General features: G+C 35.6%; 1 protein-coding gene across 1 annotated transcript; it reads left to right on the top strand.

The window, feature by feature from the left end:
* The first annotated feature begins 470 nt into the window (after window positions 1-470).
* Window positions 471-4,668, top strand: LOC114841740 (gastric triacylglycerol lipase-like). Its single transcript, XM_029126838.1, has 4 exons — window positions 471-669; window positions 772-886; window positions 2,865-3,264; window positions 4,330-4,668. Exons 1-4 carry the CDS (start codon window positions 471-473, stop codon window positions 4,666-4,668), a joined length of 1,053 nt encoding a protein of 350 aa, XP_028982671.1.
* Window positions 4,669-15,621: the final 10,953 nt, after the last annotated feature.

Here is a 15,621-nt window from a genome sequence, read left to right as displayed (position 1 = left end):
ATCTATCCCCCAATCATTGTCATACTCTATTCTACATTGCACGGAAACATACATATTTGACCAGTGAACTGAATCGACCCCTTCCACTCTTAACCATTTGGAATAAATTCAACATTACAACTTGAATCCCATATTGGAAGTATTTCTCTGTTACCCTGTCTGTTTTTTTCCCCTCTACCTTCAGTAATAATTCTATAGATTAATATAAATTCACCCAGGATAATATCGGAATGCATTGGTTGCCATTTGGGAAATTTTACTGTACAGGAAACACTAATCTTTGCATCCAGATGTGCTTTTTTAATCGAGCGAATAGTAAGATATCCTGCGCAGAAGGTATTTTTTATTGAACCTCAATTTCTCTCCCCGATTACCCTTCCTATACTAAAATTTGCCTCGATTTTCTAGTATTGTTTATTCAGCTTTCCTCTCCGTGTAGATCTAGATATTAAAATATTGATGGAATATAGATGAGACTCGTTGAGGAGCATGGACGACGGGCGGAGTGGCACAGCGTCACAACGGAGGATGGCTACATGTTATCAATATTTAGGATCCTCCCGAATCACCCCCGCAATAGTTCCCACTGCGGACCTCCAATTTACTTGCAGCACGGATTAACAGGGACTGCAGACATGTTTGTTATATTACAGCGCGAACGAAATATTGGTAATTGGCAGAATCAAATTCCAACGATTCGCGGAAAACAAAAATTACGGTATTGTTTTTTTATCGATAATTGGATTGCAAATACTATAAATTTGTGTGCAGCATTTCTACTAGCAGATGCTGGGTATGATGTTTGGCTGGGGAATTTGAGAGGAAGTGCGTACAGTCGCAAGCATAGAACATTGTCACCAGAAGATTCCAAATTTTGGGATTTTAGGTGGGTACAAATCAATTGAGGGAGTTGAATGGCGCGTGCATTATTGTTCTTAAACGACAAATCCATGGTCTTGACCGAGGAGCAAATATCATCGAGTATACCTATCTGATATTTTTGCCCAATGTTTGTCTTTCACGAGTCGTGAGTTCAATTGTATTACACACAGACAAACCTGAACGTAAATTACATTTTCCTAAGTGTAATTTACGGTTTGCTAAACGTAATTTAATATGAGGTCCGACTCTAATATGAGGTCTGATGGTTTTGCTCCGTCATGAAAATCTTATTGGTTGTTTATAAATAAATAATTGAAATTGTTTACACTTTCGGAAACCTCATTTTTTTAGGCATTAAATCTATTTCTGGTAAAATTCTGACTATGAATAAATTTGTTACAATTTCGAGCTCATGATTTTTATGGTGAATAATTGATTGTTTATAAATTATTAAGTAGTGATACCACTAGTCCTTTAAAATTATCGGATATTTTCCGATAACTTCGAAATTTTGCACGTTTAAAATCCCGAGTGCGATTTTTCTACAAAATTTGACACACTCGTTCCTAGGCAGGGAAGCTTGAGGAAAATATCAGATTAGTTTTAAAGAACGAGTGGTATTTGACGCATTATTTTTCCACTCTGATTTCGGCCAAGCAGAGTGCAATGAACAGCATCCGGATACATTTACACAGCCATACATTTACAACCCACTTTTTTGTTTATCTGTCACACAGAATATTAAACGTGAAATGCGTTGAAAGATGAGAAACATTTGAAAAGCTACTAGTGAATTTCCGTCGGAAATTTTTTGGAGATTTCCGAAATAAAACCGTTTGACAGCCTCAAATATACTGCGCTCTGATTAGCTGAAATCCGAGTGAGAAAAATAATCATAAAAAATGCTCGTAATTTGCAAAAATCGCAATTTTCAAATTATTTCATCAATCTTCCTTCAAAAGTAGACTTTCAATTTTTTTTAGATTTAAAAAATAGGGGAGGGTAGGGCAAAACGGACCGCAGGGCAAAACGGACGACTGACATAAAATTGATAATTTTTTAATTTTTTTAATAGTTTTTGCTTTCGAATGGAAGCAAAATCAAAAATTCAAAATCATTTGTGGTTTTAGATGATTAGCAAATCTGATCAAATTGCGGTTAAACGACACTTGTTGTCTATAAAATCCCTGTAATGATTATGATCCTGAAACTTATTTTTAATTCAAGACATTCAGTGTTCCTGATTTGAACAAAGAAAAAAAAACAAAAATGACCAATTTTCTGTGAGTGGTCTGTTTTGCCGTAGGAGTCCGTTTTGCCCTACCCTTCTCTATTTTATAATGGTTCAATATTGGAATTTAAAGACCTGCAAAGTTAAGCAATAAAATCATGGTACAATGTCCGGAAACTTGGGGTCAAATGGGGCTCAAATGAAAGCTCTGATGTTCGATTACAAAAGTAAAAAAGCATTTCATTGTAGAAAAAATGACCAAATTAGTTGGCTATGCTTAAGAAATCGAAAATTACCATCTTAATTAGAAACGTATTTGAGGATTCACTGATGTGTAATTCATGAAAAGAACATCGTATTTTACGCTTGAAATAACGTTTTTTTTCTTCGCTGTTAATTACGGATAATTAAACGTAAAATACAGAAAAAATCATCGTAATTTACGAAGATCAAGTCGTAAATTACGTTGATATAACCGTAATTTGTGAATACGAAAAAAAACGAATATGAATTCGTAAATTACGTTTATATAACCGTAATTTGTGAATACGAAATCGTAAATGACGTTTATGTAATCCTAATTTACGGCGATTTTGAACGTAATTAACGAATACGAGATCGTAAATGACGTTTATGTAATCGTAATTTACGGCGATTTTGAGACAATCGTAATTTATGCTTCAACTTCAAGCACAAAATACACTTCAGGAAGGGTTTACGTTTAGGTTTTTCTGTGTGTATATTTCATAAGTCTGGACGAGTACGCAATCAAAGATCTACCGGCAATGATGGACTACGTCCTCGACGTGACAAAGCGATCGTCATTGTCCTACATTGGCATATCCCTTGGAACCACAATCAGCACAATATTACTATCAAATCGGACAGACTTCAATAGCAAACTGAATCTAGTGGTTCACATGGCACCAGTTATGTTCTTCAAAACACCGAATTTAACGAGAAAACTTTTGTCCATGGCAGCTGATTTTTTGGAAGGACCTCACAAAGCGTTCGAGATTGTTCCTCGGAACAAATTTATATATTCATTTGTGGAATCAGTATGTTTAGCAAACTCTTTCATGGTGGAGTTCTGCTTATTCTTTGTTGACACGTTCGTCGGCAAGGATCGTGAGCAGTTGGCTATGTCACGGGTAGAGTATATGAATTTCGCTAATTAAAAAACGATTCCTGCAGAAATTTTTCTTCACATACATTTACATTAAAATTGTTCTCTCCTCTTCTAGGATTTGCTGCTGAAAATTGTCCAGTTCTTTCCAGCGGGATGCTCTGCCAAAGTTTTCTTCCATTATTTTCAATTCGTAAGAACTGGTGAGAATTCATCCAGGGATAGTCATATTCATAATTACCATTAAATTTTGGAGCTGTCATTTATTAATATCACTCTTATATTTTTAATTATTTTAGCAATCATCAATTTAAATATTCAAATTCTGAACTATTTTATTAATCAATAATTTAGGCAGGAAGTTTGCCAATTATTTGGTTAATTGGGAATCCCTTTTAGGAAATTAGAATTATTCACTCAATGGAAAATTCACAGTCCCATATCAAATATTTAATTCAATCGCAAATTTCTTTCATATTATTGAAATTTAATGGACAGTTCAGTAACAATTTTCAGGAAAGAGACATCACACACGAAAATATTTAATAGAACGATTTAATAAAGAAATTTAATAGATTCTATTGAAGTGTTCGATAGAAAATATTCAATAGAAAAAGTCAATAGAACATGATTGTTATATAAGTCTTATTCTATTGAGACATTTTCTTTAAAATTTCTTAGGCTCAAATTTTCCAAGTTTTTGTTTCCGAACAGAAGCAGTATAATCGTTCAAATTTAAGTTCTGATTTTTTTGTGTTATATCGATCCATTATAATCCAAAAGTCCGAAAACGCAATTTTTAGAACGTGTCCGTATGTATGTGTGTGGCAAAGTTTTTCTTCAATTGTTCGCTAGGGAATGGATGGAATTGAATCTTTTTTTCCAAATATAGGTATTATTAAGCCCTGTCCATCGTCCTTAATTAAAATTCAATTCATCGATTAGTTTTTTTAATTTCTGAATTTTTTTGAAAATCGGTTGTCCCATGATAACTAAAAAAAATGTTCTGAATTGATTAAATGACGACTTTAAAAATTTGTTTAGATGTCCCTTTATACAATTTATAAACCGAATTATACTTTTTTCTCAGTGTGGAATGAATAAATATATTTCAGGGGAATTCGATTACTTCAATCACAAAAACGACGAAACTAATCTCCGGTATTATGGACAGACGAAGGCTCCAGCTTACAATTTGACAAACATCGTGGCTCCAATGGTATTCTTCAAAGCTCCGAATGATCCACTTTCAACCCTAGAAGACGACGTCGCCCTCATCAGCAAATTACCTCCAAATAGAACTTTATATTACGAGATTGTAAGATGGAAAAACTTCAATCACGTTGATTTTATCCTTGCGAAAGATGTGAAAAAATTTGTTTACGATAGATTATTCGAAATCCTATCTGGCATTAATAAATTTCCCTGAAATATTTCATCATGAGCGGTACTTAATTCGTCCGAATATCCATTATAGAGGTTCAGAATAATATTCAAATCGATAACATGCATTGGATAATGATGCGATTTCGACAGGTGAAACAGCAACTTTCTATTATACTGGCGAAACAAATTAAATTAGTCGGCGATAAGAATTCGATACACTTCATCTTCATCGGAAATTCTTTAGAATAATTCTAGTGCTGGCACTGAAAAAAATCCCAATCCACTGGCTACAAAAAATTCTAGTGCTGTTAACGTTAAATTTCTAGGTATTTTTCTGATAAAATTTCCGAGGACTTCTACGATTATTCCCGTCAATCGAATTGCCACTTACTAGAAGTGCAGTATTTGACGTTTTGCGGTGGAGTGGGGGTAGCATTATTTCGACAATTTTTTGGTAATTCCCAATTCGTTGCATGGTAACCAGAATTATCGATAAACAAAGGAAAACCCGAATGAAATCGGTAATAATCTGGTCAAGTTCACGTGTACGAAACTCAAGTTTTAAAATGGATAGATTTGACGGAGAATATCTCGATATTATTGACTACAATGTAAAGAATTGTCCAAAATAATACGGTAAAGTGTGAGAACGTCACAACATATTTTTGTTAATAACAACGTGCAACTGGATACTGAACATCACGGCTCTCTAATAAAAAAGGTGAGAATGGATGGACCGTGCATTTCCGATGAACAATCACCGCCGTCGACGTCTTCCAGTCTCATCCCTCAAAACACTGCTGACGTCACTTCCTCAGATCACACCACATTCATTTACAATAATTCGGTAGTAAAGTGGTCAAACGGTTTAAGTCAAGTCCATTCTAGTGCCAGTTCTCGATGAATATCTCACATTCTAAAGGAATTGGCAAAATTTTCCTAAAAATCGTTTTTGTAGAGAATAGCACTGAGAGAAAAATATGATTCTTCTGACTATATTCCATCACCATCGAATTATAGTCAAAAAGTCCTCAACAATTTCGCATGGGTTACGGTAACTATGGCCGGAGAAGTGATTAGTACAATGGAATGTAGTCATTGCAACTATTTTATAGTTCTACTCACGATAGATTTGTCGTGGTTACTTTTGAACTTTGGTTAGTTTAAGGATGTACTACACCCTTTCGGCCAAAATTCACGTTTTTTTCATTTTTCTGGCAAATTATTAATCGGATTGACGCAAAATAGTATACCGTGTTTGGGTTTTATCATTATTGACTGACTCACGCAGTTTCATGGTAGTGCAATCATTTTTCCTGCATTTTTTCTCAAGTTTTGTGAATTTCCGAAAATTTTTAGAAAAAACGCAGAAAAACGATTGCACGATCATGAAATTTCGTGAGTCATTAAGTAATGATAAAACGCAAAAACGGTATATTTTTTCACATCAATCCGATCAATAATTTACCAGAAAAATTTAAAAAACGTAAATTTTGGCGAAAAGAGTGTAATACATCCTTAACTGCATTTTGATTTGCAAAAATTGCGCTTGTGAAGTTACTATAATGTTATGTGCCGCATACAAAAAAAATCGTATCGTTCACCAAAACTGCCTCAACTATTTTCTTATTGCAAATCGAACTTCAGATTTTTCTCTCAGTGAGTGAAGACTATCGAAAAAGATTTAACAAAAATTTCGCTATCTTTCTTAAATTCTGAGTTATTCAACAAAAACTCAACTGAGAGCTAAGTCGTCTTCCCTGGTAGGAGATGAGGAATGCCCGAGAGTGGGCCGAGAGTCGCCCAGCGCCAGCCAACATTGGCCACTCTCGGCCAATTTCCCCCCATTCCTCATCTCCCACCAGGGTTAAACTGATTGACCACTTCACTACTGAATTGTACTTTCAATTGCTCAAATTTATCGATGAAAAAATAATTTTCCTCCTCTCATTCCTCATTTTGTTCAGCAATACTTTAAATTTGAATAAAAATATCGTTGCTTATTCCGCAAAAACCTCAAATACTGCCTTCCTATGGTTGGCGATTCAGATGGGGGGAATAATCCAACCGAATGCCCCTTGTGCTTTAACTTTGTCTAAAATTTACCTCAAGTTTTCCTGCATATCAACAAGTGCGACAAGTGTGGCAAAAAATCCCGAGCGCACAGAGCTGCCAAACATACCCCCCTCGTTGTTATGCAACAAAATTTTTGGAAAATTTTCGACAATTCCGAGGCACGCGGAGTATTACGCACAAATTGAAAATTTCATATAAGAGTGGGAAATATTCACGTGCTACTCAATAAAATTTTCAATTTGTGCGTTTTTTCCCGTGTTAGCATTAGAATTTTTCTAGAGAGTTTTTTCCGTGTGACTCTCGTTATATTCGCGACTGTTATAGTCACCTGTTATTTTCCCTTGATCACTTTTTTGCTAGCGTGAAGACTTTCCCCTCTCCCTGCCGCTCTCGATTCCCAAATGTCAACACATCGATGATTTCTTAGATACGCTATTGTTCCGCCTTTCTGGGAGATCGTAAATGTAAAATACTCTGACATTAGATTTTGGAAAGACCGGGGGAATGGTGGGGGTGCAGAAATAATGTCGCGCCGAATCGACTTCCCCTACAGCCCCAGGCGTGCGATTATAGCGGGTGTCTACTGTAAAGGAAGGGAAGAGAGAGAATCCCTGATGGAAAATGGTTGAAAGATAGTGGGATCAATAATATTCAATTATCAATTCAACACGTGAAGTAATAAGGTGATGATAAAAGCCGTTTGGAGTCATTTGTTGTGCAAATCTCATGGAAATTGAGTGCCAGGAACAAAGCCATTGCACTTTCAGAGTAAATCGTTCGGAAAATTGCGGCTCTCCTAAAATACTTCTCTTGACATTTACTCAAGCTCTCGCATTTGAATGGAACTGTTCTCATTCTGCACTGGTAGGAAAAATCAATTCCGCCGAAAAATTATCTGTTCCCCGAATTATATCTGCGAATATTTGATGATGTGGAACAAGTCAGTAGCGAAGTGGTAAAAGGAGATAAGTCAATTTTGACTATTGTCCAGTTTTCAATCAATATCTCGGAATCTAAGGGAGATATCGATTTTTTCGTAATTACATTTGTTGTAGCACTCAATCGGCTCCACAAAAAAGGTTCTAACAAAAATTTTGCCATCTCCCTTAGATTCCGAGATATTGATTGAAAACTGGTCAATAATCAAAATTGACTTATCTCCTTTTACCACTTCACTACTGAAATATACTTCAGGGAAATGAACCTACCTGACAGAAAGAAATTTAAAATCTTTCACAAAAATTAGATTTTTGTCATGACTATTAGAGATATCCCTAGAAGAATTCGAACTGTCGGCAGGAAAAAAAATAATTTATTGTACTACAATCATTTGATCTGAGAGAACCCCACAGGATTACACCATAGAACGAATACATTTAAGAAGAATACTATATTGTGCACCAAGTCTAGAAAGTCATGTTTTGTCCGCCAGAAGTGTACATGCAAATGTCTTACGAAAACAATTACTACAACGGAAATGATCATTTATGGGTGGAAACTCTCTTCATCGCCTCCAACTAGATCGATTCAATACGATAATAGATCTCTTTCATGCAACGTATAAATTTTCGGCAGAAGTAATTTTTTCTCTCACTGTGCAAAGTTAAACATTCAGTTGTTTGAAATCATTTGTTAATAGTAAAAAAAAAATGGCACTTGGCCACTAAACGACCAAGTTTTCCTGTCTCATGGAAAATTTCATAAAAAATGTGACAGATAGTTTTATGAATTATTTCGCTCAGAAAAGATCATGCGTAATTATGAGCTCGTTAGGATATCCCTAACGACCTCGTTATCGATTGTTAACCCTGGCACACTGGGGTACACTGGGATTACTCATTTCCCCGCGGCATTTTTTCTTGATTGTCATTCTTTTGTAAATATAGCCGTGATATTTACTCCGCACAGTAATATTTCTTAAGGATTTCTGAGTACAATTGATTCAGCAGAATCTTCAGTTCTGCGTTAAAGGTAGATTTGGGCGAAGATTTCCATGTCAATTGGTGGGGTTTAGTTTTTGTGTTTGCAGTATACAATTCCATTGAGGAATCTACGTTTATTCCCCAATCTTGAGCATGGGGAGTCTGTGAGTGAATTCACCTCTTACTCAAGATTGAAAGAAAAAACACCATTCTATTTTTCCCCAACAAAGCTTTTCAGAAATATAATTCTTTCGGATTTTTGACATTTCTTTATAGTGAGAATATTTTTTGCCAAATATCCATTTACTTGAGAGAAATATTCATTTTTTCAATACCGTATTTTTTTCCAGTCGACATTAACAGGCAATCCTCATTAGGTTTCCATTATGACAATTATATTGCTCTAGATGATTATGTTAGTTATGAACTTGGGTGAATCCCCTCAATAACTACCCACATTAAAAACTTAATCAGAATTCTTCCCTCTAGAAAATAGAAAATTTTTTAGGGAAAAAGAATAGTCATTGGAGGAGTTCATCCAAGGTTATGTGCAACATAGTCATCCTCTAAAGCATGTTGCCATAATTGAAACCTAATCAGACTCGCCCGTGAATGACTCGATTGGAGAAATACGATTTTGAAAACATCAGTGCTCCTTTCAAGTAACTGAATATTTAGGAAAAACAATTTCTACTCTCACTATACGCGAGGCGGACGAAAGTGAAATTTTACAGTACCGCGCTTGGTAAAAAAATGATTCTTCATCACGGAAAAATTCCTACAAATATGTGAATAATTACGCAATCAGTTACGGTTGTTGAGCAATCAGTTACGGTCATGGAATAATTTTTGATTGAATAAATGATAAATTTTACAATTTCCACACAAATTACCCTCACATTTAATAAATTTTTCCGTGGATAATTGTCAAATTAGCGGAAAATAATTCACTATTCATCTCGCACTTTTTGCCCCGATGTAGTGTGAACAGGACCTAGAAATAGAACGATTTCGTTATTGTTAACAAGGCTTCTTAACTATTACCACGATTTGTTAATAGTTAACGAATGGTTCACTTGAAAGGTGAAAGTCGAGTCAAATAAGAATCTTCAAACCAGTAGCGAAGTGGCAAAACGGTACAAGTCAATTTTGACTATTGACCAGTTTTCAATGAATATCTCGGAATCTAAGGGAGATAGCAAAATTCTTGTTATAATTTTTTTTGTGGCCGATTGCGCTTTTTTGTAGAGCCGATTGAGAGCTACAACAAATGTATGTTTGGTGAGCAACTAGATTTAGGGTATGGATGTGGGAGAAAATGTGAAGGGAGATGCTGGAAAATTAATTGTTGAGACGGATTATAAAAATCGCCGTTTATTGTGGGGTCGAACCACGTCGTTAAATAAATTCTTTGTACACTCTTTGGTATTAAATTTCACTGTTGAGTGTCTTAAAATTACTGCTAAGTGTCTGCAATTGTAATAACGTTGAATCACTGATAATAATCGAAATTTAACTCATAACTGTGGTGATGTACTGAACGAAATGCTACAATTAAATACCCGTGCGATCTTCTCAATAACTAGATTTCAACTACTTTTCGGGAGTTTCGCGATCCCCTGACTGCTCAACCGAAGGTTCCCGATGGTGCTCGAGGATTGTCGGTAGGACCGATCGTTTAACTGATAGATATAGCTACGTTTCAAACAATGTAATTACAAAAATTCCGCTATTTCTCTTAGATTCAGAAATAGTCCCCAAAAACTCAATTGGGAGATAAGTCGACTTGAACCGTTTTACCACTTCGCAACTGCAATATGCATTTTTTAACTATTAACGAATGAACATTCGGTGAGCCCGAACAGACCCTAGCCTCCAACCAAATCCACTCGTTAACAATACACTGAGAGAAAAATCTGAAGTTCGATTTACAATAAGAAAATAGTTGAGGAATTTTGGTGAACGATACAATTTTTTTTGTATGCGGCACATAACATTATAGTAACTTCACAAGCGTAATTTTTGCAAATCAAAATGCAGTTAAACTATCGTGAGGAAAACTATAAAATAGTTGCAATGACTACATTCCATTGTAGTAATCACTGCTCCGGCCATAGTTACCGTAACCCATGAAAAATTGTTGAGGACTTTTTGACTATAATTCGATGGTGATGGAATATAGTCAGAAGAATTATATTTTTATCTCAGTGTAACTAATCCGTCCTATCAGTGCGTGTACATCGGTTTAGAAGAGAATATCAGAGAGTTATAACACTGGGGTGATCAACCACCCCAGTGTATCCCCAGAGGGTCTAACTTCCCTAATCTGATCGCAAATTGCTCAAAAAATCCTGCTGCACACCAAATTACATCGACTCCTTTCCATGATATGAACCAACCACAAGTAATTATGAGCTCGTTAAAGTGTCCCTAATGACCTGGATATCGATTATTAAGCTTCAGATCACACGAAACCACCGCAAAGACAACTGTCCTTCATGTACTCCCCCCCGGCCACGGAGTTCAAACAAACAACACACGTTGACTTCCTGGAATTGAAATTGTCGTCTGATACTGTCCCTTTGATCTACACCACTGCAATTACATGCGTTACAACGTGTAGTGAATGAAATAACCCAAGAAAACATGTTTAGAATTAATGACTTAGAATGATCGACTAATTCCATGTATTTTAATACTTTGAAAAAACGTTTATTCTGCAATTATTGAGTAAAATCAACGCCTTAAGCGCTGGATTAATTTCCCTGCCCTCCTCTTACGTGCAAGTGTGTGGGACAACTTCTCATTTGTCTTTTTTTTTCACTCCACGGGTTTTCTTGACTGTCGTATCCCTCGGACGCTATTTCATGTTTTATTGATGAGCGTCTAGGTCGCCGTACGGCGCCAGGGACACTACATTCAACTTGAGACCTTTATGAGACATCGGAAAAATGAAAATGAAGGGTTTAACATATTACATATGTTTTTTTTCTGCTTTTGGGCGGGAAATAACTATTGAATTTTTTCTTCAATTTTCTTCGGCTCTTGATTTATTGTTTTGAGCAGTTTTGAGGGTGAATTGCGGCAATAAATAATCCCATGATGACGGGCATAATGGGGTTATTCATCGGCAGTTTCTATTCACACGCTCCACGGTAACTTTGACCGTGGATATACGGGACGTTTTATAGTTTGCAAAATTCAAGTTTTTCAACTTTTTTTTCGAAAATTCGTTATTATGAGCATCTAGGAATCGAGACAAAAAATTACTAAAAATAGCCGTATAAGCGGTAAAAAATGGAAAATTTTGACGCTTAATAAATTGAAATCGGACAAATAGAACTCGAGTTATTGGAAAAAACGGAAAAATGTGAAAAAAATCACATCTCCGAACTGGGCTGCCGAAAAAATCTGAAAAAATTTGAGAGATAGTTTTTCAACCTCCCCGATCTTAGAAAAAATCGCCACTAATTTCCAAGAGGGTGAGGGTCAGTGATTGACTCGTTTGACGTGGAATACCTCATACTATTCGTTAATTCCGATGAAAAAATTCTTCCTCTCCGAAATGAAACAGAAATGATAGAAATGACATGAAGAAATCGATATGAACGATAAACGAAGGTCATTAAATCCGGGTCTGTCTCATGCGCCTTTCATTTCATGGAGCATGACGCTACGAATGAAGAAGAATTCACCCGAAAAATCCCCGGCATCACTGAGCCTTGAGTCACTCCATCCGTGACGCAATCATTCTCACTCGTTATCATCATCGCTTTAAACAGGTGAGACATTCTTGTGTGAATTGCCTTGAGGAATTACGTAGAATGACGAATGAAAGTGGGAGATGAAGTATGTAGAGAGGAAAATAGAGAATTGGAACATGAAAAATGTGTCATCAGACTTTCAAATTATTGTCGGAGAATTATTCAGCAAAAAAACGCAATTCCTGCAACTGGGAAATAATTTTCAACTCCATCAATGATTTATGGCTTCTTTTTTATGAGAAACATGTTGTTTTCGATTGACTCGCGTGCTGACATCGATGTTATTGCCGTTTTCACTCGTTTATCGCGATTTTGCGCAAGAAAAATAAAATTGCCAACAGTTTATACAACTCTTATTCATCTTTTATTACAAGTGATTCTTTGGAAGTAATGTCCTGTACAGTGAGAGAAAAAATTAGTTCTGCCGATAAATTATATCTTCCCATGAAGAGATGGTTTGTCGTGTTGAATCAATGCATTTCTGGACAAAAAAGAAAGTTTCCACCCAAAAACATGATAATTTTCGTAGTAGTAACTGCTCTCGTGAGACATTTATGTCCTTCGGGTAAATACATTCGTTCTACAGAGAATTATATGAGGCTCCGGTTTTATGAAGTGAATGGTATTGAGTAGTGTATATCTTCGTCCAATAAACAGTTATAATTTCCATGGAACAAATCAGTAGTGAAGTGGTAAAACGGTATGAGTCAATTTTGACTATTGACCAATTTTTAATCAATATCTCGGAATCTAAGGGAGATAGCAAAATTTTTGTTATAACCTTTTTTGTGGAGCCGATTGAGTGCTACAACCAATGTAATTACGAAAATGTCGCCATCCCTTACATTCGGAAATATTTCTCAAAAACTCAACTGGAAGATGAGTCGACTGAACCCTTTTACCACTTTGCTACTGAAATCATATGAGGTAGGAAAACACTCCCGCAGCGGAAGGGAAATGTGCACTTTGCGCCCGTCGTGGCAGAAAAATGTTTTTCCGTATTGACCTTCACCTTTCCTCGTCCGGGGATCGGTATTGGTCCCTCCCCAAACTCATAAAAGTGAAAATCACTACGGAAAAATATTATTCACGACTATTGCCAGGGTTTTTTTTACTCGCGTGGTTGGCCACTGGCCAGTCCTCGCCTCCCTCTCGAGTGCCAACTCTACGCGAGTAAAAAACCCCATGGCACTCGTCCTGAATGTACGGTTTCATCACTAGTGCGTAAAGTGCAATTTTTTGTTGAAGTTGTTTAAACGCACGCTTCGCAAAAAACCCTTTTAAGTACTCGTATCGAAGTCTACTATTTTGATATGACCCGTGGGAGGTGTGTAGTGCTCGCCGAAGGCGAGTGCTGCCCTCCAAAAGGAAAAGAACAGTATTCCCATGAGCATCGAACCCTGTTTTTCGTCACAATGTGTGAAAAGTTGTATTTTGGGCACACAGAGCGTGCGTAAAATTTTCGTTTGTGCGACAGTGAAGAAAACGTTGCTTTTCGTTAAATTACGCGGCAAAATTCACTATAATCATCATTTTTTCCATTTTTTAAAAATATGCCATTATCTTTCAAAAATCGTCTAATAAGTCCCTACACAGCTCTAACGGGGACATTCAAATTTCACCATAGTCTCCCTTTGAATATAATCCCTTTTTGATTCAACATGTTAAATACGAATGATTAAGAACCCATTAGTGATATACGATAAAGGCTACAGGAACTGCTGGGAAAATCCCACAATAGAATTGATAATGTTGGCGCTGGAATTTGAATATTCAATACTGTTGAACACACAATACGCTTAATTTCTCTTTCGAAAGCAAATGGACTGGAATATTCTGTTTTGAAAATTAATTTCTCTTTTTTCCTGAAAAAGATCGGCGGAAGTAAATATGGTAAAATCCCAACATCTGTGTTATCACAAATACATTGAAATATGACGGATGGATAAACATTACGGGACACTCGTTAAAAATGACGTCAACTACTGGAGAATTCCACAGTGACCTCGATAATATTGAGCCTTATCTTCCAGAATGAAAAAAAAGGTGAAGTCTATTTTTTTTAACTCATCCATTTTTTCTGTGAAACGAATCCTTGGAAAGAGTCTTTAAAATACCATCAAGTTAACATTACGAGATATCTCTCAAAATAATGTAGAATGTCTGGAAAAATTTAGCATATAGATCGATGTTAGATATTTATATTCGCCCTGAAACATAATGATGAAATTGAAATTACAATACACTGTTAGAAATTTGTTGAAATTTAAGTAAAGGATGCATTTGAATGTTCAATATTCTGATCTTGAATTCAATTTCAGACTAAATTGGTCGCGGAATTCCTGATTCATCTTGGAAATTCAATAAAATTAAGTTTTTCATTATGAATGGTCATGGAATTTTCAATGACAATTTGGATTTTCAAATTTATCGCGAAAATTAAGCGACAGATTGAAAATTCAGAAGAAAAGTTACATGAATTTTCATAATTTTCTGTAATTTTCATTGTCATATGAATATTCAAGAACATTGACTGATTTATCAGTAACAAGATCAATGGAAATTCCATGTAAATTATTCGTTGTTAAAAATTTCAAGATTTTTTACTTGAAATTTCAGGAGTAATTTTCTATCAGTGTAAATGAGTGCAATTATTATAAAAAATTCCGAAAACATTCTCAACGCCTTTTAGCCCTGATCGGTTATATTCAAAGATGGCTGTTTACGTTAACCCTCTAAGGGTACTCTGGGGTTACTGATCACCCCATAGAAATTTTCTCCAGACTTTTCTAAGTACTATTGGCTGTAGAACCCTCTCACTTCTGCGTTATGTGCACATCTAACTTTCTTTCTTGTTCACAAGTAAATTGATTCAACACAACAAAAAATGTCTTCAGAGGAACATAATTTTTCGACAGAACTAATTTTTTCTCCCAGTACATATGTGAAAACACTATTCGATTTCTTAAAATAATTTCAACAGTAAAGAAACAGTGAAGTTCTTTTACAAACAGAATTTTTTAGACTTTTGATATTTCTCTGAGGGTTTAAGGATATCCAAGTGCCTTTTATAGTTTGGTACAGACCACACGATAGTTTCAACCATTTTCGAGCATCAAATTTGTCAATTAAATTGCGCGAAAAAATTTAAAAAAAGAGAACATTCAGCATTATTAAAATTACATTTTGCACAGAATTATTTTTTAAAATATTCGTTGTTCAACTCATTTTTTT

The sequence above is a fragment of the Diachasma alloeum genome, unplaced genomic scaffold (genome assembly GCF_001412515.2).
Source record: "Diachasma alloeum isolate Michigan unplaced genomic scaffold, Dall2.0 Dall_scaffold_00197, whole genome shotgun sequence".
Taxonomy (NCBI): domain Eukaryota; kingdom Metazoa; phylum Arthropoda; class Insecta; order Hymenoptera; family Braconidae; genus Diachasma; species Diachasma alloeum.
The sequence above is the reverse complement of the archived record's forward strand: the minus strand, read 5'-3'. Positions and strand labels throughout refer to the sequence as shown.